We start from the raw sequence: 25,723 nt of genomic DNA, 5'->3' as shown, positions 1-25,723 counted from the left end.
GACCACATTTGAGAAAATAAAAACTGCCCAAGGCCTCGTACGACTATAACATTTGTACGCTCGTGAGAACAATTAACCAGATATGAGACGTATTTTAATTTGGCTCGGTTCTCGAGAGGTTATACCTCCTGAGCCATAATTTTTAAGACATTCATGGCTGAGACAGGTATAACCTTTTCAGACGTGAGCAAATTAAGGTTTGTCAGCATTGGTTAAAATATATTAAAAATATAGTCGACCAGCGATAACTCGAAATCCCGGATAATTCGCACTTTCAGCTAATTCAAACAAACTTCAAAATTTTTCTTGGCTAGGTATTATAGGTATATTTTAAAGGCCACTTAATTGTACCATATGGTTTCACTTAATTCGTTTCAACTTTGTTTTGCTCCAACTCTCCCGGCGCGCGAAAGTGCGGCGCCCGAGGCCGGATGCATCAAAGTTGCCGCACCCCGTGAGCCTAAAGTTCGGCCCCCCAACTGGTGAGGTCCGACCGGCACTCCAAGCGATCGGAGGCGTCTCGATCGTCACCGCGTATAGTTTCGTTTCTCGCCCGTGCAAAAGCGAGCCAAGCCGAGCAGCGCGCCGTTTCCGAAGTGTGCCGCTGGTGCTTTTTCGCCCGTGTGCTCCTGTGCGCCGAAAATGCACGTTCATCATGTAAGCACGCTAGCTGTTAGCATGGTGAAGCATACTTACGTGGACGCCACCTCGATCACTCCACCTGTGGAGGAGGCTGCGGAAGGCCTTATTTTGGAGCAGTTTTGCCATGATGTTCCCGACAGTTGGCATACAGCACAACATGACGGAATTGCAAAAAATCGTCAATGCGCCGCGCAGTTTTCACTCAAAAGCCGAGGCCAATTGCCTAGTTTTTAACCACCTGAATTTTCAGCGGTGCAAACCGGTTTTTGAGTTTTTTTTTGCAGCCATGCAATGATTCGGCCATCGGATAATTCGTTCAACAGACATGTATAGTAGGATACAACTTAAAAAAAAAAACAGAAGTTGTTAACACTGGGCCACGGTTCGTGGCGTACTGTATCACTCCGCTAGCCAGGTGCAAAAGTAAACGAAATCAGCTTTTTAATATTTGGCTTCATTAAACAAGCCAGGGATCAAAATTCTAGAGCTCACAACTTTTTCCCGTGATTGGTTTCTTGTTTAGCTGACAAGAGAAGTTTTAACAATGAAATACTTTTTTGTCGCAGAGGAATAGTATATCCAAGCCACAATCAAGCCTTTTCAGTGGTTTTTTAATGGAACACAGCAATGGTTATATTTTTACACGGATTTACAAACTGTCATATGATAGGTGGAAATTGTAATATTGAAATAAGACCAATTTTAAAATTAACATGTAATCAGTTTCTCTTTCGAAGATGCACTTAAAGCTAGAAATTCAGCAAAAAAAAAATTGAAATTAGTACTGGTGGCAAAATATGTCTGCAGGAAAATAGCAGAGTATGTGCTACCATGTTCACTGTTTTAATAAATGGCATTTGTTGTGTTCGCTAGCTAGAGTAAAAAAAGCAATCAATTTTCCATATGAAGGATGGTCAATTGACCTGAAATAAATAGTGCTGGGCTTAGCATGTTCTGATAAAAGGTGGCAAGTTTGCAATGTATACAGTTGTGTACAAGGCACTTTGAAGGGTTAAAATTGGCATAGGATAGGTAACCATGTTTAAGTGAATTTACAGTTGAGGATGAGCACCAATGTTTTATGCTGCACGTACCGGGGCACTGGTAGAGTTGCGCTGAAAGCAAGCAATTTAAAGTGGTGCTCTGTATTTTTCCACCTTCTGTAATTCATTTATTGATTTTCTTTTGTGCATTTTCTTCAGAGAGTTCCTACTAATGAAGCCTGTAATGACCCAACTACTGTGCAGTTGTTGAGGGAAGACTAAGCAGCTTCCAAAACAGCTTGCGGATGTGCTGTTACACATTACAGCTAATACTTAGCTGCACAGTTCCCGTAAATGGCCTCCTTGATTTCGTCTTCCCATTTAAGTCAACACAAGAATTGGTCAAAAAGTAACACACAATCTGCTGTAGCTGTAACGGTACGCACTAGAGAAAATTTTGTATGTAGAACCAATGCTCTTTTATACTCTATACTCTAATCCATACCTATTTCCCGTTTTCTGCTGTTTCACATAAGCCATCATGGATGATCAACATGACACCCTACTACACCAGTGTGCAGTGATCGAATTCCGGTAGAAGTCTGTCGATAACTCAGCATGTTAATTCGTTGTAAGCTATTGTCAATCTAGGGGAAGTGCACAATGAATCAATGTAATGTGTTTATATGGCATTTCGGTGTGGTGACTGCAATATCCAGGTCCTGCTGCGTTCAGGTAGACCATCAAGCATCGCAGCCGATGAAAGTGCATGTCGTTCATAAATTCGTTCAAAATAACAGATGCGTCACTACAAGACAGGTCATGAAACAAATAGTTATGGTGGAAGGATCAGTCTCAATGCTAACAGAACAACTGGGATACAGAAAATTTGAGCTCGCTTGGTTCCACGGCTTTTGACAAAGGAGATGATGCAAATCGGGATCAATGTGTGCGATTATCTCCTCTAAAGTTTCTTTGAGGATTGTCCACAGTGCTTTCATGAAGTCATTCATGAAGAGCTATAAGATTTCCATCTGTTTGCACAATCTGCATGGCAAACAGGTTAGAGATGACGAGTTCATTATATGCGTGAAAAAAATTGCACATTGACTAACCTGTATGAATGTGCATTCGTGTCACTGAAACAAAGATGGCTGCAGTGCAGCGACTCAAGTGGATCAGATATTCAGTGGCATTTCCAAAGGACCAAAACTCTATTGCTCCTATCAACAAAATTTTATTTCCCTACTGCTTACCGTCACTGAGCTACAGTGGATTGTGCGTTAATTTCTGACTGACCTTTGTGTGTGTATATATATATAATGGCAGCAACTCAACAAGGTTTGACCTCCCTTTCTCATGCCACATAGATTCGCATAGTAATTAATCTCTTGGCATATCAGGAGCCACATCTCGCTACGAGGTTGCAAGTTTCACACCAAGTTATAGGTAGAGAACTTACTCAAGCCGGCGAACAGCTCAGAGCGTGGTCAGCGTTGTACACAACGCTTGCTGCTGCCCGCTAAAAGTCAATGTTTCCAGAGAAAACTTCTCATAGCTACGCCATTTTGACCCCCAGATTTGAACTGTGCACTTGTTAATAGTTGGGCTGGGGCACTCTTAGCATTGTGAGGAGGTAGCTAAGAGGGAAGGATCCAAGCTGTAGTGCTACTCCACTTCTGTGCACTCCAGCACACTTAGTGTTGCGTGGAGTAGAGCTGTGAAGAAAGTGATAGGCGCAGCAACTGTCGCATGATGTCAACTTCAGCAGCCTTTTCAGGCAATGTTCACCAGGAATGTCACTGTTGCGTAATCGCTGGGAAAAAAATGCAAAAATTTTAATGAACCATGATAATAATGGACACCATTAAGAAACTTTTAATCCGAAATAATTTGGAATCCTTGCTAAGCATTTCATATAAGCCTGCAACGCAGCTCATGACATAAAACTACATTAATTTTCGTTGTAAAAACTGTGTTTACACAGTGCTAAATACAGACAGACTACTTGCAATTAGCATGTATGCAATTCAGCACAACTGGTAGCTTGCAGCTGACTCAAATTCTGTACCGATGCATTCAGTCTTTACTAATGAAACCGAAACACAACTTCCTACGCCTAATTTATTCTTAGAGCATACTATGCCGGCAGTCGCATTTTCCTCACTGGGTATTGCGTCCTTAATTAAAGATTTGAAAATTTCATCTTCACCCGGTGTAGACGATATTAACTCGAAACATCTAGAGAACACTAGCGATATTTGTGCCGAGTTCATATGCTTACTTTTTACACAGTCACTCTCATCAGGACAACTAACGGACGATTGGAAAACTGGAAAGATCGTTCCGGTCTACAAATCAGGTAACAAAGACTTACCGTTAAATTATCGACCCATTTCCCTTACTAGCATACCCTGCAAAATCATGGAACATGTGATCTATACGCATATTATAAACTTCCTTGACTCGAACAATTTTTTTCATTCGTCACAACACGGTTTTCGAAAAGGTCTTGTTTGTGAAACACAGCTAGGCTTATTTATTCATGGTTTACATGCTAATCTCGATTCTAACCTACAGATTGTCATTTTTCTGGATTTTGCAAAAGCATTTGACAACGTACTTCATAAACGCTTAGTCCTAAAGCTTTCCCGTTTGAACTTACCCCCGACATAGTAAAATGGATAGAAGAATTTGACTAATCGCTCACAGTTTGTCGTTAACAATCAAAATTACAATCCGCTATCAGTAACATCAGCCGTCCCTCAAGCTTCTGTACTAGGCTCGCTTCTATTCCTAATTTATATTAATGACTTGCCGACCAATGTGTGCTCTAATATTTGCATGTCCACTGACGACTGCGTTATCACACAGTTACTAACGATCTCCGCCCTAACATATCCTTCAAGATGACCTAAACCATATACAGGAATGGTGCGACCGTTGGCTAATGGAACTTTACCCTCGTAAATGTGAACGTTAGTCCTTCCACCGCCTCCATAACCCGCTTGATTTTCCATACATAATCGCTAACGTTCCTTTGCAGTCTGTTTCATCGTACAAATACTTAGGTGTCTCGCTGTGTAACAACATATCATAGGCTACACACATTACTAACATTATTTCCTCTGCTAATAAAATGCTCGGGCTTTTAAGACGTCATCTTTGCCACGCCCCACAAAAAGTAAAATTACTAGCATACAAATCTCTTGTCACGTCAAAGTTAGAATATGCATTGCCAATTTGGAACCCTCATCAAGTTTATCTTATCAATGCACTCGAGTCACTTCAAAATAGAGCAGCCGGACTCATTCATTCCTCCTATTCATACATCAGTGTGACATCTGTAAAAGCGGAATCCAGTTTAGTGCCCCTTTCACTTTGGCGTATTTCTAGCCGCTGCCTTTTCCATCAATTTTTCCATAGTCCGCTGCGCTGCGCTCCCTACATTGCTCCCCCAGCCGGCATATTTCACCACATTCGTCATCCTTTCCAAGTGTTTCGCCCACGTGCCCGTACTGTTACCTGTGCCGCTTTTTTTCAGTGTTTCTGTAGACTGGAACGACCTCTCCAACGACATCGCTTCCATGGAGCTAATAAAGCTCTTTACACTGTGTTCCTGACAACCATGCGCAGCTTCAGTATGTCAAACCCCACTACCAACTCCGGCACATATGTGGCCAAAAATGGATGGCACACAATGCTGTCGCAGCAGACGGAATGGTACCACAGAGTAGTACCATATAGGTTACTATGAGGTGGCAGCTTGGGGGTCACCTAATACGCAACTGCCGCAATTTCACAACCTTGCTATGCTGCATTTGTATCCTGCAGATTACCGATACAACAAGAATGTAGGATGAGCCCTGCCCCATGCAATTCAGAAACTGTCTGCAGTTTCAGCATGTTGCAAATGATGCAATGTTGCAAATGATGCAATGTTGCAAATGATGCAGTTCACTGGCAATGTTACAAAAACATGTGCTCTATGTTGTCCAGTGGTATTTGATGAAATGGGTAAAAAATTTTGTGCAACGAATGCTAACATCACCGCTTTCTCTTTTTGCCTTTGGCAACAGTCTCTTGATTGCGAATGAAGGTCCTTTTTAAGTTTCTATGCCCTTTTTTCACTTTCTGAACGCACTCGGTGCTTTTGTGGCCAGGCTGCCTGCAGAGGAAGCAGGTGAGTCCCTTCGACTGGCAGTCATGGCCACGCGGGAGACATCTTTCGCATGTCGGACAGTGCTCATTCGCTTCCTTCACACACACACCGCACCTGTCGCAGTGCCTGTAAGGACCGCCATCTTTGGACGGACAGTCGTTGCACACGGCGCAATGTCTGTTGTGACGCGCCACCCATCGGTCGCACTGCGCGCAAAAAGCGTAGTCTTCTTCGGGCAGCGGGATCTGTCCCAGAGGCACGTCGGTGAAGATCCGCACGGGCGAGCCTTTGGCTCGCTTTTCGGAGGAACCGCTGAACGCAGTGTGGTTCTCGTAGTGGACGGCGTAGTCGAGCATTCGAAGACGAGGCATGGCCGCCACGATGCGCTTCTCGTTGAAGTAGGGGAAGAACCAGAATACGTTGAGCTCGCAGCCCTGCGCTGTCGCCTCCTCGACGATCCGTTCTAGAGTCCTCGCGACGGCGTCCACCAGGCCGCCGAAAGGAGGGTCCACCAGCAGGGCGCACCGGGTGCCACTGGCCATACTGTTCCGTAGCGCGGTCTCAGACTCCGCGCCGCGAAAGTGGAAGTTGTTGAACATGTTGAACCAGCAGAACTCATCCGGACCGTAGAACTGTTCGTACGACTGCTCGATGTCGAGAAGCAGACTGTCCATGCTGGGACGGTGTTCCCTGATGTACTCGTGCAGGCTGGGCGTCCCCACGCAGAGGACGCGATCGAAGCCCAGCCGCGAGAGCGTGTCCACGACAAAGCTAACGCACGAATCATCGAAGAAGAACTGCGCTTTAGTGGCGCTGTTCACGTCAGCGAGGAGGAGTCGGCTGGGCCGCCGCAGCTCGTCATCTGTCAGGGGGTTCCTGAACGGGTGCTGGAAGTGGTTCTTCATCTCTTTCTTGGAAAGCAGGGTCCGGCAGCATAAGTATCGCTCGCTCGACTCACATTTCAGAAGCTTCAAGAACCTCGCGTGCAGTTGTTCGTGCGTCCAAGTGGGCAAGATGCGCCGTTTAACGGCGTCCCACTTGAAACCGCAGCGCGAAGCTTCGTCTTTCCATACGAAGAAAGAGCAGTCCTTGCGTTGCCTGCAGGCAGAACACGCGTAGAAGGGGCGTGCGCAGTTCTTACTGTCAGTACCTAGCCTCCGAAACAGCAGCGCGGGCCCATGCTCGCAGCAAAGAACGTTGTCAGCGTTGTCAGAACCGTCGCTGCTGTCGCGCAGCAGCTCTACACAGCTTGTCGCGAAATTCATCGCGAATGCGTCATAAGAACCAGCACATCTTTACCTCTTGAAGAGACCGGTGATCTCGCATGATTTCGTGGGACTGAGGGCAACGCTTCTTCTGAACAGCATCGCTTAACAAACTTTCCTTAACGCGATGAAAATCGCCGACACGGCCATGTGGCTCACAGCGTCCGTGGCAAGGTCCGTGGCCGGAATCACGTGGATGGATGGATGGATGGATACGGCTGAACGCTTTAAATCGGGCGGTGGCTCAGGCCACCTAGCCATGTTACAGTGAAATTTTACTCCTGTCTTGGTTTTAACCACCAATCGTATAACCTTCGCTTGGTTACTTCTAACCTCTTAAAATCCACTTTCCCTTCACTATCCCTAAACCCCAATGCTTTGGGTAAGTCAGCCCCAATGAATAAACACGCCATGCGTATCGCTGAAAGTCTGAAAGCACTTGTTTTCTTTAAAAATACTTATTTTTTTAAACCACGCGATTTAAAACAATACAATAACTCCAAACGCTGTTTTGAAGATTAAATATGCATTTTGCCTTGAAGCAACGCCAACTCTGCGCACAAGAGTCCGCCACTGCCGCTTATGGCTGCTGTTCGGCCCTCCGACGAAAGAAGTCGCGTTGAAAATTTCCCGGCCTAACGATGTCATCGTTTTTCGGTTTCGACAAGATTCAGCGGTTCTTCGACATCGTGAAGCACAATGGAGGTTTCATGAGGTCTGCGTTTAAGTTGTGGAGGTAAGACATGCTTTAATCAGTCCCTTTCAAGTTTGTGCACGCGAAGGTCAAAAACGCAGGTTTCGTTTGCTCCGGCGGCTGATGTGAAGATTGTCATTTATTTCGAAAACAATAAAGTCATAATGTAGTGACCTGTAGCCGGGGTTACAGTAAATCGGATATTATAATGCTCTTTGAGGTAAACCATATCTACGAATCTCATATCCGTACGTCAGAAGTGATCGTGGCGTAGTAATTAAGTGGTTTAGGTCGCGAGTAATAAGAATAAACCAAACAAACAAACCCTGCTGCCTATTTTATTTTACAAAAAAATCATAATTTGCATCACCTTTGAACTGTCACTTGAATATTTCCCTTGCCTTATGAAAACCGTAACCCCGAGCTTACCGTAATGATGCAGGGTCGGTCATATTTGATTCACATATATCCCTCCCATTGAGACAGCTGAGCATTGAGAAACAAACAGCGAGGCACACTTTGGTGCAGCTACATACCACAGCAGTTTAAAACTAGGTGATAGCGTCGTGCGTGCGGTACGTACAATTTTCCGCCCTGTAGAGCATATCATTGTGCATGTCACGCTGCTAAATCTTGCAGCTTCAACTTGTGTTTCACGGTAACGCTGTACGTGCATTTACTATTTCATTTCGTTCTAGAATGGACGAATTGCGAATGGGGACGCTGGTAGGCGTCGACAAGTATGGAAACAAGTACTACGAGGACAACAGGTTCTTCTTCGGTAGGGTCTGGTTGCTTGAGCTTTCACTGCCAGCTTTGTTATCTTGAAGTAACATTATTAACTTTCACACTTGCAGGACGCAACCGCTGGGTGGAGTACGCTGACTACTACTACTTTGATTACGATGGCAGCCAAGTGCCAGCTGAATGGTGAGCCATGGCATTGTGTTTTAACCAATCATTTAGTGAAGCTGCGATGTTGTTCATCTTGGGGGCTACATGTAAGCAGTTTACGCAGTGAAATCTTAGTGTATAAGCTGACAATCGTTTTCATTTTCGGTACTGTAATAATTTGTTACAAGCCAATATTTGGAGCCCACGTGTTTCAGTCACGTCATGGTTTCAGTGCATTTAAACCTTGCTCTGTGGCCACAAAAGTTGAAGTGACCCTGAAACACAAACTGATCTTATGCATTTTGTTTTTTGGTAGTTTAGAGCGAGATATGAAAATGTAAGCATTGGTCCTGTCTGATGCTTGCAGCATTTAGGAAAGGCGCTGAGGTTAAACTAGACCAACCATGATTACAGTGAGCAATGGTTTTCAAAAGTAGCAGATATGATTTACATGGCCTTACATCCTTAGGGTGAACATACGAACGCTTGACCCCTCTCTTTAGAGCACTATTGTGTCTGTAGGGGCCACGCATTGAACCGAGGTAGCAGCCAGTACAAAGCACCGCCTCGTGGTCTCTCTTAGCCTACGTCACTCTGCTTTGATGTGCGGTCATGTCGGACGCACTGGTGCTCCGAAGTGCATGGGCATGTGCTCGCACGCTCTCCCTAAGTGTGGACAACCCTGTACATTACATCGCTGTTTAGGCAGCTGATGATTGGGTAAATGCTAAGTATATTGTGAATTTTCTTTAACATTGTGTATTAAATAATTTTTCACTTAATGAGGTGTCCATGTCTTGTAAATTATTATTAGTCCTGTTTGATGTGTTTGTGTGAATACATGTAATGGCCAAATGTATGTGCAAGCCTGGCAATGGCTTTCCACCAATTTTCTTGCTGGTACTCTGTTGCAGGCATGGCTGGCTACACTACACGACTGACTTGCCGCCAACCAAGGCCCCTCCTCCGCAGTACAAGTGGCTGGCTCAACATACAGAGAACATGACCGGCACCAAGGGTGCATACATGCCGTATAGCACTGTCCCACCCAAGATTCAGCCATGGGTGCCACCCAAGACGGCGAGGATGTGAGTGGTCCCATTAGAAGGTTGAGCACACAGTGCTGACTGCACTGCTGTGTTGCGAGAGTAGCGAGCCTGTAAATATAAAACTTAGGCCAATAAAGGTGTTTTCACTGTCACAATATCTGCATTGTCTTTGAATGAGGCACCCAATAATGGTGATGGTGCAGAGGTGTTGACACTATGCCTGCGAGTGACCGCGACTGATAATGACACCTGCATCTTGATGGGCCAACTGAGGGTGCTGATAGTGTTTGTGATTTTCATACGAGTGGAAAGATGCATTTATTTGCTTACTAGATATATGCTACGTTTAGAGGCATTACTAGATGAAGAAAGAAGAGAGTTCTGTCAGCAATTAATACTAACTTCCCCAGTGGAGATTTTGATACGATTTTTGGGAACAATCTGAACAAGCCAAAGGTTATTCAGCTTGCTGTGTAGTTTGTATAGATATGCACTTTTGTTTTCACCAAAGTGAGGTGGGCATAAACTAATAATAATAATAATAATAATTGGTTTTTGGGGAAAGGAAATGGCGCAGTATCTGTCTAAATGTAAGGGAAGGGTAAAGGAGGGAGCGAAAGAAGAAAGGAAGAGAGAGGTGCCGTAGTGGAGGGCTCCGGAATAATTTCGACCACCTGGGGATCTTTAACGTGCACTGACATCGCACAGCACACGGGCGCCTTAGCGTTTTGCCTCCATAAAAACGCAGCCGCCGCGCCGCGTTCGGGTTCGAACCCGGGAACTCCGGATCAGTAGTCGAGCGCCCTAACCACTGAGCCACCGCGGCGGGCCGGCATAAACTAAGCAGTGGAGTTTTGGGATCTGCACTGCCAGTTAATAGCTGTAGTTTTCATTTTGGCAACTGGCTTGCTGAATGTGAACTAACCCCTTGTGGCACGACATCCACGTTTATGGTTGCCACTTCTCAAATTTTTTCTTGAAGCATCTAGCGTTGCTTTCAGGAAGTCAGTGATGCTGGCTACATTTTAAATCTGAACTGGACAGAATGGCAGGGCTACTTCTTGTCCATAAATAAGAATAGCTTTTCCAAATCAAGAAGTTAGCGTGGATCATGCACCAACTAGCCCAGAATTCTTCCACCAGAAGTAGAAATGGACATTGCAAGTTGCATGGCATAACGAAGTACAGTCGCGAGTAAAAAAAGATTAGCACTAAAGACATGCCACACGAATGGCAGATAGCAGCGCTCCGTGCTACGCTTACGAATGTGCTGGTAACAAGAATGCCAGGTCTGTTTGCGATGCATGGCGTCCCGCCAGCTGTGCGGTGCAGTTTTTGCCGCTCCGGTGCAGTCATTGTTCTATACTTGCGACTGTACTGTTTGGTGCTGTCACTTCTTTCTTCTCTTATGCAGTGGAATGTTTTACTAAAAAACACTGCAACTGATTTTTTGTTGCAGAAACAGCTTCGAATGAAAGAAAATAATGGGCATAAATTTTTTTTTTTTTAATAAGGCTGCAATTCTGCAGGTATGGAAGAGTGTGGTATGCGTGAATTCTGAAAGTTTCTGAGCCATTCATTTTATTTTTGTGAAATAGGGGATTCTAAGCACACAAAAATTTTAAGAGATTTTTCCCCATAGTAGACCATAATGCATGCCTGAAGGGGTTGTACAAGTGCATTTTGTAATACGTTCTGAAGTGCTTAGTTTGAACATGAAAACCAGTGAGTAGTAAATTGAGGGGTTTTGTTGAGAGGCCACTGTCACTTTTTTGATTTCCTGTGAAAACTGAACAGCACTATAAAGGATAAGTGCAAAAACATTAGCTTACTGTAGTACTAGCACTAAGCTTCTGTGCTGAACCCTCACAGTAAATTATAACAGCTGTGCATGGACCCTGTGATGCTGAGCATCGATTCTGTTCAGTGACCTGTTTGCCAGGGGTTTTTCTAGTGACCTAGCTCTAGTCAGATAGTTTGATACTTTGTGCAAGCAGGCATGAAGATGCACCGCTTGTGAAAAGGGTGTGCACACACAGTGACTGCTCCCTTCAAGATGTAGCCTTGCTTCCACCATGAACCAGGAGTGACACCTGCTCACTACACCGACCTCCCTTGTCTGGCGAAGGGGAAACCAGTTACTTGTCACTGGGACAAAATCATGAGCGGGCGAGCTGTGCGCTTGAGGGGATGGGGTGACTGGAGAATGATTTGCGAATGTTCACAGCTGCGATAATGCACTTGCTCCCATGGTTGCTTGACGGTGCTGTGCATGTGCTAATAATGAGCTAGCGCAATACCATGATGACTTTTGGGCTGAGCGATGTCGTACATGGCATTGTAGTTTCAGTGTACTGTAACCTTGGTACCTTTATGTTTTTGTACTTTTGCATGTAACGAACACATAACTACATTAGAATCTCGATGACACGAATCTCACAGGATCGCGAGAAATATTTGTGTCATCCAGAATGAGCAAAACCCATGCGCAGAAGTACGAGAAATGCATGCATGCAGATCTGTGTATGGCTAACGGGATCTATTTATGGCCGCGTGCCGCCGCGCACTGCCTACAGTGTGCACTGAGAGTCTAGTGGTCGTGTCGGTGATGTGCAGGCAGCACTTAGTGCTCGAGGTTACAGTTGCAGCTGCACATTCGTATCATCTGCAATAGCGTAGGAGAGCATTTGGAGCACCCAAAATTCTTCACACATATGCAATGCACTTTGGCCAGTGAATTTCGTGAATTCACATCATCCCGAAATTCATATGAACCGTCATTGTATCATCAATATCAAGATTCCACCGTATTGTAGTTTGCTATCCATTAACTGTTTTGTTGTCGCCTCCTGTTGAAATCGCTCATTCATTTATAAACTAACCAATCTCCGTACAGCTTACCTGAAAGCCCGCACTCTATGGTGAGGCCACCTGGGCATTAACCAAACTAAACATCACCCTTATCCCTGTTTGCTTACAAAAATTTATAGCAAGTACTCGAGTAAGCTGCTGCAAATCTGCATTTGTCTTTGTTGCTTCCAGGCAGTTCATTTTGCCATCACATTTTACTGCTAATTAGCCCCAGTAGTCACTGGTTTTCTCAGTCTGCATGACTTTTTAGATCTGTGCCAGATTTAGGGGATCGATAAACTTGGTGTTCATTTGTTACTATACTTCGCAACCAGTTTCTCTGCTGTAAACGTGCTGCCTAGTCTCAATGTGCCCTGTGAGGAATGTGCTTTACAGCTTGCTTCCTCTCCATAGAGTTACATAGTGTGGGCCCTCTGTGGGTTCACAATTCAGAAAGCACTAGTATCAAAGTGATTGTGCTTGACACAAAGTTAATAAAAAATGTGAATGATTCTAGCAACTTCGCTATCGGTGGTAACTCGATGTGGCCTGTCAAGCGTGTGGCCGACATCACTGCACCAATTCTCCCTCACCTCTTAAACACGTGTTTGTCGCCAGAGGTGTGTCCAGCTAAAATATAGGTAGCTAAGGTTATTGCCTACAAAAAGGTTACAAATTGGGCAACCTCTGGCCTGTTTCAGTTTTCCCCATTTCTTTTTTTTTCAGTTCGGAACTGGTTTTTGAGGAAAGGAAATGGCTTAGTATCTGTCTCACATCTGAATGGCAATTATGAAAATCCTGCATTTGTGACATCAGCCTTCATTGATGCTTATAACCTCCTGGTGCCATATCAATTTGGCTTTCGTAGAAATAAATCTAGAGTAGGCACTGCTTGAGCGAACATTATATATTCCAATTCAATTTAAGAATAAACATTTGTGGTCAGTGTATTCATTCATTTCTCGAAGGCCTTTGGCCTTGTTGATCATAACATTTTGCTTCGAAAGCTTCAACAATATGCTGTTCATGGAGTGCCTGTGCAACTGTTTCACTATTTATCTCGTAGAAGGCAAATGGTCCAGAGAAACAAGAGAGACTTTAAAGGTAAAAGCCATAGCTTGCAGCATCCCACGCGGGAGCGTTGAAGTGAGTGTTAGGAGCTATTCAGTAACCTGTAAATATTAATGTCTCTTTCTAATAGTTTTTTCCTGTTGTGTGGAGAAGCTCTTAAAATGTGGTAGTCCTTATTGTATGGCTATTTTGGAGTACTATTTCTTTATTTCTGTGCTGCTCCAAATAGTGTGCTGCAGAGCCACCGGGCTGTCTACGGACAGCTTTTTCTCGCAGCTCCCCACCATCTGTAATGTAGCAGGTGGAAAAAATGAACCAATTTGAAAGAAAAGTGCACTACTGAAGCATAACATTTTGCTTGTACAATTCTCGGATGACAGAAGTTGCATGTGCTGGGTGGCAACACTCAAGACTTAGCCCATAGCCGATTTTGAAAGCTGCGCACATACAAGATTCGGGCCACACACCAGTCTCGCAGGCTGGGGGTGCAGTGGTGGACTTCTATGGTAGGCGCACACGTTGGAAGATTTCAAACTGAAATTGATAGAACTGATGTCACAATTCTCTTCCAAGGATTTTAGAGGATAGTTAACAGACAACAGGTGATTTAGGCATCTTGAAGATCTTTAGAAAGCACCATGCTTTTCATTGGAGCCTTGCAAATGCAAAGCTTCACGTATTGGTCATTTACATATATACAGTCTGCGTCACTCATGTGTAGAGCGTTCAAACAGTCTGCACCACGCAGTCAAAAGTGAAATTAGAAAGCAGTCCTTGGTTTGCAGGCAAATTTGCTTGTGCCCACCTTGCTTGCAGTTCGTGTGGCTCTACTTCTGTGCAAGCATAGCCTTTAAAAGTTTGACGCTACAACGAGCTATCGACTTTTATGCAGGGAAGGGCACACTGCTCAAGCGCTCTACAGGAGGGTGACACAGACTGTACTTCAGCTCTGTTAAATGTGTGAATTGGGTTTTGGTTGTGTACATTTCGCAGATGCTGTACATGGCTTTTCTGCGAACACACTTGTACGACCATGCATGCACTCGCACATCGTAGATTACACAATGACTTTCAATCACATTGTTTGATATTTCCAGGGACTTGGCGTTTACTTTCCTATGCGTAAAGATGCAATGCATTTGTTTTTGTGGTTTAAGGACTCTCAACACGATTTTTCGGACTATGCAGTGGCTCAGTGCCTGTGGTGCACTGCTATTTAAATTCCACCTCAAGCAATTTGCAGCAGTGTGGAACCTACAGCTCTCTCATCCAATCAGGGCTGCAGGAACAAAAAATAGTCCCTGAAATACCTGTATAGTGCAGAACTATTATCGAACATTTAATACAGTAACTGAATAGGTATAGTTGCGTCTGGTTTCAATCACTGGTTAAATTAACACAGAAAGCTCGCACAGAAACAGCTCTGTGGAGCGCTGCTCCGAAGTGGAGTGTGGCATTTGCAAATGTGGCATCTGCAGAGTCTCGTATGCGTCTGTCGTATGCGGAAAGTGCAGTTTCCCCAAGCAAGCGAAGCAGTTAGCCTTGAGAGTCCTATCACAGAGTGTCAAAAAAAAAAAAAGCATAAGGAACACCAAGCAACACTTGCTGTGGATATGTATAGATCAGGTCACTACTGGTACTCTTTCCTCTCAAGAGATGGAGCCACCACTCGGCAAACAGGGGCACAGAGGAATACATTTATGGAGCGTGTGCCATCATGATTGGCACAGTTTGCTGTAGTATCTACAGTGCTGCGAACAGCTTGCGATACGAAGTGTAGGTTGCAGGTTTGATTTTGGCAGCGGCATTTTTAAAGATGCAAACTGCAAAAACGTTCATGTGCCAAGTTCGTTATGGATATTTAAAGAACTCTTAATGGTTTCTTGCAGTCTGGAGCACTCTGATGCAGCTTTCCTTTCAGCCACTCCTGTTCATATTTATAAACTGCGATACCAAAGGTGTGTGTGCAGACAGAAGGGGAAGCCGGTCATAGCAACATGATGAAATGCTTTATTTTATGCCTCGCACATTTGTTTTGCTACTGCAGCAGCTCATATATTAACATGTACCGCAAACGTAATTGCACATATTAAAACTTGAAACCAAGAACATGCACCACATTTACACAACTACACTCACTAAACACCTTTATTAACATTATGTACAAGAAACATAAAACTATTCTGTACAAAGGAGGCAGCAGGTCTCTCGTGCAGACCTGCTTGTCAATGTCAGGGGGGTGGGGGGTAGTAAGAATGCCTCCGTGCGTCTGCTTGTGTGCGCAGCAGCCTCGCGTCAGCTTAGCTAAACATACAAGTAAACACGTTAGGAAAATAAAATACAGTAAAAGAAGAACAAGGGAAATGTACGACGGGCGGGAACAATGAACAATGTGGGCTTGTCTTAATAACACAAGTGGTGGGCATAGATTTGAATAAACATGTCCGCACTTTCGGTCACTGCATCGATGCCTCTCGGAGGTACTCGTCTGCAAAGAATAAATGTGGGAGACCCGCATGTGATTTCGAGTCCTGCAACATGCACCGCACGCACCATGCGTGGGGCACTGCAGTCATTGGTCACTGAAGAAGCATGCAAACATGCCATTGCCTCCACGCACAACTTTTAATGAACGACCGCATGCAAGTCTGCCCACTCTGAAGGTTGTGATGCCACGCACAGTGCCACCTTGAGAAGCAAAGTGACCAGAGGCTTCAATAGCAAGTTATTGCAAGCACTGCTGGCAGCTCAATCTCAGGGAAGTCAGGAATAGTTTAAATAGCTCCAGGCTTCATACCTGCATTCTGTTGTCAATGCCAATTGTTTACAAACAGGAGGATTCGTCAGGCTGCCGCAATGAGCCTGCATGGTCAGCAGGAGTATGTCGTGAGCATCACAACGAGAGGCTGTTGGTGCGTTCGTTTACCATGAAAAACTGGTGTGCTTGTTCACCAAAGTTCAGGTCCCAAAAAAGTTGAGTGGAGCACTTGCAGTTGTGAGGTTCGAAAGCCAGAGGACAGGATGTGCGACACCCACCCAAACATGCAGAGTCGGCATGGTCGGAGCAGCATGGTCAGAGCATGTGGAGAACCAGTTTGGCTTGTGATGTGTGTGTGTGTGTGCAAGATTGCGGAACGCAGCACCACAAGTGAGAAGGCAACTGCAAGGTACAGAGAAAGACGCACAAGGCACGCAGAGCAGAGCGGTCACAACCAAGTGCAGCATGCCGTTCAACCAGTAGGCATACAAATGCTTCACCTCCTCGGCCTTGCGTTCGATGGTTAAGATGCTACGAACAAGCTGCGAGAATTCCGACACTGCTCAATGATGTCAGCAGCACAAGCCACGAGCCGCTGCATGCGAGTTATGCGTGGCAATGCTGCCCTCTTTCTGCACTTCCATCTGAGGAAGGAGGGGAAAAAAAAAATGAAACCGGTAAGTGAGAAAGGTGCGGTCAGCCGCACTTCACATTGCCAACACCAGAATGAAGTCGCACTGTAAACATGCAGAGTGCTGCAGTGGTCGGTTTGAGTTAGTGCCCCAAACCACAATGATGACCTAGTGGCGTAGCCTAGCGACAAAACAAAGCAGCTCTCACTAAGACGAAAAGCTAACGTACAATGCAATTTTTTTTTTTTTTGTGAATGCACATGCATTGAGAATGCACAGTAAAAGCCAGGCTCTCTTCTGGCAAGTGCGCATGGAAGAACACAGCCACAAAGGCACTCATGCATGTCACATTGTAGTAGAGCAAGCTAGAAAGCTCTACTAACAGATTAAATGTGTAGGTGCATGCTAAGCTGTCTTGCATGTCCATCTTGAAAAAAAAAAAATTGACTAGTGGCTCCAGCTGTCCCAGCTTGCGAGCAAACCATGTCTTGAGGTAATCACACAAAGATAGTGCTGTACAATTGGCCGTCCTACTGCGTGCTGCTGAAGTTTGAGTGCACAGCTATTTCTGTATGGCATCCTATGCGCAGTGCCCACCTCAGGTACTGTGAACTTCTTGATACGTGACCATACTCTGCAAGTGCTACAAGAGGTCTCATTTTTGTTCCAAAGGCCACTCAAACTATCACTGCAACTTGGTCAGTGCAACCTCTTCCTGGAAAAAAGTGCAAGTAGCCACTCGCCATTGATGGAAAAGGCAGCAAGAAAGCAGGCAGCGAAGTTCGACGTGCAAACGTTTTTGCACGAGCTGCTGTGTTGTCACTGCAAAATGCAGTAAGAGTTGCATCTTCAGTAAATAGCGAATGTGAAGAGAGGGGGCCGTCAATTCTACAGCTGATAAGTCTAGAGACAAGTAGACAGAGCAGTGAACATCGATGCAGTTCAGCTCTGGCAAGCTATCCATTTGCCTCATGGCATTGTTCCAGCATGAGCTTGTGAAATTGACAAGCAGACACCCAGTGAGTGCTGAGGCAAATTTACGCACCTGAAAGTTGCAAGCACCTCAAAACATTGTCCCTTTCGAGCACATCTACACTGCCGTCACCTGTTCAGGTCTGTCTTTCCAGTGCAATACCCTGCGTTAGTAGCAGCACACAGCAGGAAGAAATGTGTGGCTAAATACGATAAGGGCTGGTTCCCAGTTTTGATGCCTATTTGAGAGAAGGAGCTTCTCATCAAAACCAGGCTCAGATGCAGTACTGCACAGTCCTATCCCAACTTCCGTTGCACTGTCCCCACATGGTACACCTTTGAGTACTTTGATAGCACGAGACAAGCCAAAAGTCACCCAACGTTGATGGCAGGCTTGGAGACACTAGCGCCCATGGCAAGTCATGCTCTGTCCTGTTCACTGATCTGTGTTGTCATGATCACGCTGCCCAAACGCACTGCACAACTCTGCACTCTTGCCTCGAACCGGCATATGCCGTTTCGCAAACACTAAAAATCTCGCGAGCGGCGCGAGTAGTTACATCACTCAGTGCTGACGCTGAGCTCAGACACTGGGATGGCCAGTTCGTACTTGTCCTTGGCAGGCACAATGGGCCGGCAGGGGTAGCCGTAGCCGCTGGCCTGCTGGCTGGCGCACAGGCTGTCCGAGAGCTGTTGGGTCTCCTCTGTGCGAGAGGCCTCTCGCTGCTGCCGCTCAGAGATAGCCTCGAGCACGAGCTCCACATCGCCGAGCAGCGGCCGCCTCTGGGGGTCACTGGCCCAGCAGTGCTCCATTAGCCGCCAGCAGTCGTCATTGAACTGTGGGAGCCTTTCGGGCCGGGCGCCTGTTGGTGCGATTCCATCAGCTTTGATTTGAATTTGCACTCAAGACTACCATTCTTCGGCATTGATCTAAGGGCTTAAGAAAGCAGTGGAGCCATGTACCAAACTCCTCTCGTAAGCAAATAACCCAAGAAAAACCTAAGCAGATTTCACTTTAATTTTGATGACAAAAATCACTTATGTATGCATGGCCATCCATTAATCCCTACACAGCTCTGGTCATAACTTCCGAGTGTAAAAATGAACCGAGCTAAAGGTATACACAGAAACCATTCCATTTGGCAAGCATACCGATTAGCTCTTAGCAGTCATATCATACACAGGGCAAATCAAAGAACAATGGCTGAAATAACTTTCTACTGGTCATTAACTAAAGATGACACATAGGCTGAGCTTTCTGCCTGCAGCATTGGCAAACTGAGGTGTCATCAGTGGATGCTGAACACGCAGGCAAGAAAACTTCACTGGTGTGATGCAACAAAGAGTGTCACTTAAGCTTCAAACTGCTCACAGCTATTCACAGTTAGCGACATAGGGAAGGACAGCCTTTTGAAGAACTTGTTTACAGTTTTAAGCATAAGCAGACGTGCTTGGTGAGGAGTGCACCCCAAGCCTGTTTTGCTTTATCATTTCCTTGGATGTCACCAACGTTATGCTTTCCTGGGTGTCTCCTGTTATAAGACATAAGAAGTGTTTGCGCCAGTGGGCAGTATAGCCTTTGTCATGTTTTTGTTCTGTGGTCTAGACACAACGGATACGTAAGGCACTGCAAAATGATGTCTCCAAATGCTTTACACGGCATGACATGAGGTTTGGGCTCTTACCTTTCCGAACACAGGACCAGAGCTGGTCTTTGGTCTGGCACTGCTCAAAGACATAAGGTAGCTTGACATGCCCCGCGCAGATGTACCAGAAGAGGATGCCAAAGGCGTATGTGTCGACACTGTTGTCGTAGCGGCCCGTGAACAGCTCGGGGGCCATGTGGATGGGTGTGCCTACAATGCTGCCAGACATCATGGCCTCTGGCTTGCAGAAACCCAGGTCAGTCAGCTTTGCCCTATTCGCCCTGTCCAGCTGCGGGAGAAAAAATGAACACTGAGGTCACTCCGCAGCTCAAAGCGCAGTGCCAATGCAACGCCACCGATTATACAGACACAGTGGCACAAAGCAATATCACAGGAGCAACTAAGAAATGTGTAGGCTTATCCTGTGGTTCAGAGTAAGTGTGAGCATGAAACGTCCTCAGTGGGGTGCTTAGCAGCATACGGTACCATGAGAATACATGCATTTAGGGGGGGACATGGCTCTTAAAGCTGTTTCTCGCAGGGATGTTATAAATTGATACTGTGGCGAAAATACTGAACCACGGGACTGAAGACCTGGTGAATTTAAGGTATATTATTAGCTGCAGATTTCGAAAACATTATTTTCAGAAAATCGACTTTTTCGAGATTTTTTTTGTCCCAAAGAGCAGTGCCCCCCTTAACATCGCTACAACCATTATGCAGCCTGTGTGCCTCCAAGCCTCAACTTTGCGGATATCCCTTTGAGGTCTTTAGGGTCCATTAGTGTGGCTTCGTTCTCTGGTGCAGATCCAAGGTTTTCAGTGAAATTTGCTTTGGCTGTGTAAATCTTGGTTATGAAAATGTGAAAAATGCTGTCTTTAAGCATTTCGCTCCAAAGAAGCAGCCCACTAGACAGTGTACACTAAGAGCCATTAGCACCTTCTAAGCAAGAACTAGAAGTGGGACAACTTTTATCGTGTCAGTTCTGCAAACTTGAAAAACCTGAACACTAATCAACATTGCAAGTTCTGTTACCAATGGCTTGGAAGACGCAGCCTTCTTTGAACAAAAGTTCGAAAAAAAAAAAAGAAAGTTTTTTGGCTTACGCATTACGGTTTGAAGAGAGCACAGTTTAACAAAACAAGATGGCTCAAGATGGCTGAAGCCACTGATTTGCCACAAATCATCAAACATCACCAAAAAAGTTTCAGTAGTACAGAGTCAAATCCCTTTACACGTTCTACAAAACTCGTAAATATTGGATAACTTTGTGTACTGACTTCAGTGATCATTGAGAGTTCAATGTTGTGCCGAATGCCATTTTTCAATGGTTTTAGGGAGTTCTTCATTTAAATTTATCGAAATTCAATATACAGATAGAGAGCCGAGAGGCAATTAAGGTACACTATTTGTCGAATACGTCCCGTCTCGCAGGGTTCGCTGTAGGGCCATGCTGCGTGGCACTTGAGGCAACCCTTGAGCTAGTGAACTCAACTGTCCAGACGTTTTTGAAAAAGTAGTTATTGCAGTCGTTCTTAATGACCGACTTGTCATGCGCTCAAACACTGCTTCACGAAGATCCTTCAGTTAGAGGTGCTTTTCACCAAGTCATTGACAGCACTGTACAGCAGCCGGATGCTACCCATTGTTTTATACCAAGTGCTTCAGGCACCTTGGCCGGAGTTACTTGAAGGAGGCAGAGAACAGAAGACTGTGGAGGAGGTTAAAGAAGCACCACAGTAAGATCTTACCAGGACATTCTTCAGCTTGATATCTCTGTGCACGAGGCCTTGACTATGGAGAAACCGGATACCCTGAACAACATCTAATGCAACCTGCAAGGAAGAGCAGATACAAAAAAACTGAACATGGCACCACAGGACTGCATGCCATACAGGTGGTGTCATAAGTAAAAGCACCATTCCAAAACCAAGCTGCACAACTGCAAACTGATGCACAACTCTGTGGAAGTTCAGAGGTTACGAGATCCCACCAAACCTGTATTTTGCATCCCATTTTGCCAGCCAACAGTCACTCTCCTTCCTTCTCTGAAATTAAGTAATAATCAATGAACTAAGCAATGAATTCATTCATCATCATCATCATCAGCCTGACTATGCCCACTGCAGGGCAAAGGCCTCTCCCATGTCTCTCCAAGTAACCCTGTCCTTTGCCAGCTGCGCCCACCGTATGCCCGCAAACTTCTTAATCTCATCCACTCACTTAGCTTTCTGCCACCTCCTGCTACGCTTGCCTTCTCTTGGAATCCACTCCATTACCCTTAATGACCAGCGGTTACCTTGCCTTCGCAAAACATGCCATGCCCAAGCCCATTTCTTTCTCCTGATTTCAACTAGGATGTCAATAACCCGCATTTGATTCCTCACCCCTCTTTGCCTGCTTCCGGTCTCTAAACTTAACACCTGTCATTTTTCTTTCCACAGCACGCTGTATTGTCCTTAACTTGAGCTGAACCCATTTTGTTAGCCTCCACGTTTCTGCCCCGTAGGTGAGTACTGGTAAAATACAGCTGTTGTATACTTTTCTCTTGAGGGATATTGGCAAACTGCCATTCATGATCTGAGAGAACCTGCCATATGCGCTCCACCCCATTCTTATTCTTCTAGTTATTTCCACCTCATTATCCGGATCAGCGGTCACTACCTGACCTAAGTAGACGTATTCCCTTACCACTTCCAGCACCTCGCTACCAAATGTGAACAGCTGACCCTTGCTGGACTGTTGAACATTACTTTAGTTTTCTGCATGTTAATTTTTAGACCCACCGTTCTGCTCTGCCTGTCTAACTCATTGATCATGCTTTGCAATTCCTGTCCTGAGTGACTCAGCAATGCAATGTCATCAGCGAATCGCAGATTATTTAGGTATTCTCCATTAACTCTTATCCCTAACTGTTCCCAATTCAGGCCTCTGAATACCTCCTGCAAACAGGCGGCGAATATCATTGGCGAGATCGTATCTCCCTGGCTGACGTCCTTCCTTATTGCAATTCTATTGCTGACTTTATGGAGTAATAAGGTAGCTATGGAGTTCCTATAGACGTCTTCCAGCATTTTCACATAAGGCTCTTCTACACACTGATTCCGTAATGCCTGCATGACTGCCGAGGTCTCCACTGAGTCAAATGCTTTCGCGTAATCAATAAAGGCTATATATAGGGGTTGGTTATATTCTGCGCATTTCTCCATTAATTAATTATTAATTAAGCCCAACTACTGATCCCTGCAGTTGGTTTCAGTCAAATGAGTTTATTAATTCATTACCAAGACCAAGTGCAGGTTTGGGTTATGCAGCAAAGTGAGGGACAAAACTAGAGCGAGTGGGGGAGTGCCTGGTACTACTGAAGAACTGAATGTGAAGAACTGAATTTCCAATGTAAACCCGTCAAGTATTCGAGAGCGCTGCCCTCACCCTGAGCCTGGCCGGCCAGTTGAGCCCTGCTCGCAGGGCCGTGTAGAGATCTCGCTGCATGCGGTCCATGATGAGCAGCACGGCTGGCGTTGTGCCACCCGCATAGTTGTGGTCAATGACAGAGCCCCGGATCTGCACTATGCGTTCGTGGTCGGGCACACTGCGAGTGTAGAAGAACTCCATGGCCAGATCATTCCAGTGCTTGTCATCGGGCGGCACCACTGACTTGACGGCACACGGGGAGCGGCCACCCCAGGGCTCGCTGGAGTACACCACACCATACTGGCCCCGGCCGAGCTCCCGCCCCAGCTGGGGCATCCCATGCAGGATCTCGTCCCGCAGGGACGTGCTCTCCAGGGCACAGCGAGCCAGCCGTGGTGCATGTAACTTGCGGACCTGCCAGAGACCCAGTAGAGCGAACTTTGAAGGGATCCTTGACCTGCTAGTTGGCTTGTGCCATAGCTGAAAAGCTTCACACCTCAATACCTGCCGAAAGACATTTCCAAACAACTCACCTTAATTCTCTGTGTCTCGGTGCGCTCCAGACGGCCTGAGTGGACAGCCTCCAGCTGGCGCATGGCAGCCTGAAACTGCTCGTGGGAGGCACGCAGCCGTTCGCGGAACTGGGCGCAGATGCAGCGTGCTAGCCGCCACTCGCTCAGAGACTCAAGCATGTCCGCAGCCACCCGCTGGCGCCACTCTGTGTCGATCCGAGGGGGAGCCCGCCCCGGCAATGTCTGTACCAGCTGCACATGGGCAAGAGGAAGCAAGCTGAGCTACAGAAATAGGCTTGCCTTCAAAACATTGCAAACAGAAACCCAGCCGATATGGTAAAACAATTTTTAGTAAGCACAACGCTATGAACCAACCAGGGGGCCAGATGATTGCAACAATAGCTACCCAAGTAAATTATTTTCCACTGCTAAGATGTACAGCAGCTGCACCTCTTATAGCTGTTCTATCTAGGCTTTACAAGCGAATTACAAGTAGATGTGCCAATTTTATTGAGCAATAAAAACTTGCTACAGATCAGCACGCACATCACAACTCTACAACACTGAAAGAACAGACTGTTCCAAACACAAAAAAAGTGTAGAAAAATGGTTGGAATAAAATGCAGTCGAATTTACTGACCTGCTTCATCTTCTCCCAAAGGACCCACAGGAAGGAAGAGCTGGTCTTCACGGTTACTTCAACCTGGGGAGGAAAGGAGAGAAGTTGCTCAAGATGACGCAAACAACAACGTCAATGTTCTAACTGCAACAGGGTTAATGACCACATGCTTACTTCAAGCAGCATGGTGCTAAAAGTGTCTGAGTAGACTCAGCACACTGTTTACAGCTGCTTAAAACCCTCGAAGCCAAAAGAACAGGTAGCCACCCGAGGTACCAAGTAGAGCATGGTTTAACGTCAGATTGGATGGCATTATCAAGCATTCAATTTTTTTTTTTTCAAGCTGGCTCGCAGACATGCAATTTAGAAGCAGTTGACAAGATGTCAGATGTCCCTCAAAAAAGCCATTCGTGCAATGCTGCCCCATGATTTGCCATTTAGAGACTTTCCAAGTTTAGTGCTGACCTGGTATGCTGCGTTCAGAATTTGCTTGAGAGCGTTGCTGGCCTGCATAGACTCGTCATCCTTGCACACACCTTCCAAGCTTGCTAAACATCTTTCCAGGGTGCCTGCACACAGTCAGTGGAAAGCACATTCAGGTTACCTTGCCCACTGAAGTCAACATACTGCAGTAATAGGACGCAAGCATGTCAAAGGTGTGTACAATGACTGAATACCAATTCCTTATGCAAACCTGTGTGTGACTTAAGAACAATACAAGGTGCCAGGTAAATCTGTACTGTCATAGGAAGCAGTTTACAAGCTTCACGCAAACATGCAGGGGCTACAGGATATGACAGTGTAGGCCGCCAAGGAGATGAACCGTGCCCTTTGCAGTAGTCATAATAACAGATGCAAGATAAAGTACCATGAAGTGCACATCTACTTGTATTAACTCGCTTTTCATGTCTTCTTTGACATCAACTCCCACCACCACTTTTGGGAAGGTAAACAAGACACACGATTCGTTATGTAAGGATCAGGCAGAATAAGATGCAGATACCCTACTACATTTGTCCAGAATGGGGGGAACCTCAGACCATTCAACAGTAATGGCAGAAGATGGGTGGACTCACCAACAAAGCTCTCGCGGAGGCAGTTGACGGAACCGACAAGTTGCTCAGCGACTGCTGCATTGAGCATTCCCAACACCAGGTCCTGAATCTGGGCTGTGCACATCTGAAGGGCACTGGCTGTTGGCGGAGAGGCGTTTTCACCTTCTTCCACTATCACTCCTGCAGAAGGGAAGAAGTACACATAGTACAACAAAGCCACTCTAGGCAAGTGTTCTGCGCTGAACACCTCTGAGCAATGCTATGCGGCAGCAATAAAGCAGGCATAAAAACAAATCTGTGTCGAGCCAACTTCATCATCTGAATGTTTGCAAACACTCAGTTTCACAGTTTGTGGCCCACATACATTTAAGCTATACTTTCCGTTTCGTGTGATCTGCTATCTGCCATGGCGGCAGAATTTTGCACGCCACACGATATGTGCATGTAATGCACTCATCTTCGAGTAAATTATGTATCTGGCATGCAAAAGTATACATGGTTTAGC

General features: G+C 45.6%; 3 protein-coding genes across 4 annotated transcripts in view; 1 reads left to right on the top strand and 2 right to left on the bottom strand.

The window, feature by feature from the left end:
- Window positions 1–1,229: 1,229 nt before the first annotated feature.
- Window positions 1,230–7,252, bottom strand: LOC144099132 (rRNA N(6)-adenosine-methyltransferase ZCCHC4). Its single transcript, XM_077632229.1, has one exon. It carries the CDS (start codon window positions 7,050–7,052, stop codon window positions 5,673–5,675), a length of 1,380 nt encoding a protein of 459 aa, XP_077488355.1. The 5' UTR covers window positions 7,053–7,252; the 3' UTR covers window positions 1,230–5,672.
- Window positions 7,253–7,604: 352 nt separating this feature from the next.
- On the top strand, window positions 7,605–9,844 carry ND-B17.2 (NADH dehydrogenase (ubiquinone) B17.2 subunit). The gene is made up of 4 exons (XM_077632230.1): window positions 7,605–7,788; window positions 8,445–8,527; window positions 8,604–8,676; window positions 9,555–9,844. The coding sequence occupies exons 1-4, from the start codon at window positions 7,694–7,696 to the stop codon at window positions 9,730–9,732; spliced, it is 429 nt and encodes a 142-aa protein (XP_077488356.1). The 5' UTR covers window positions 7,605–7,693; the 3' UTR covers window positions 9,733–9,844.
- A 5,758-nt stretch (window positions 9,845–15,602) lies between these two features.
- The window catches only part of LOC144099131 (dual serine/threonine and tyrosine protein kinase-like), a 96,145-nt gene continuing 86,024 nt past the window's right edge, over window positions 15,603–25,723 (bottom strand). Inside the window, exons 9-17 of one of the 2 annotated variants that reach the window (XM_077632227.1) lie at window positions 25,240–25,398; window positions 24,629–24,732; window positions 24,185–24,247; window positions 23,566–23,796; window positions 23,051–23,446; window positions 21,370–21,453; window positions 19,658–19,907; window positions 18,583–18,835; window positions 15,603–17,012 (exon numbers count right to left, since the gene is read on the bottom strand). In XM_077632227.1, the coding sequence (XP_077488353.1) occupies window positions 16,892–17,012; window positions 18,583–18,835; window positions 19,658–19,907; window positions 21,370–21,453; window positions 23,051–23,446; window positions 23,566–23,796; window positions 24,185–24,247; window positions 24,629–24,732; window positions 25,240–25,398 (1,661 nt within the window). In that variant the 3' untranslated portion in view covers window positions 15,603–16,891. The remainder of the gene's footprint in view (window positions 17,013–18,582; window positions 18,836–19,657; window positions 19,908–21,369; window positions 21,454–23,050; window positions 23,447–23,565; window positions 23,797–24,184; window positions 24,248–24,628; window positions 24,733–25,239; window positions 25,399–25,723) is intronic. The other variant, XM_077632228.1, reaches the window with a different exon arrangement.

Source organism: Amblyomma americanum, chromosome 7, assembly GCF_052857255.1.
Source record: "Amblyomma americanum isolate KBUSLIRL-KWMA chromosome 7, ASM5285725v1, whole genome shotgun sequence".
Lineage (NCBI taxonomy): Eukaryota > Metazoa > Arthropoda > Arachnida > Ixodida > Ixodidae > Amblyomma > Amblyomma americanum.
Note: the sequence above shows the minus strand (reverse complement) of the source record. Positions and strands in the feature narration are given on the sequence as shown.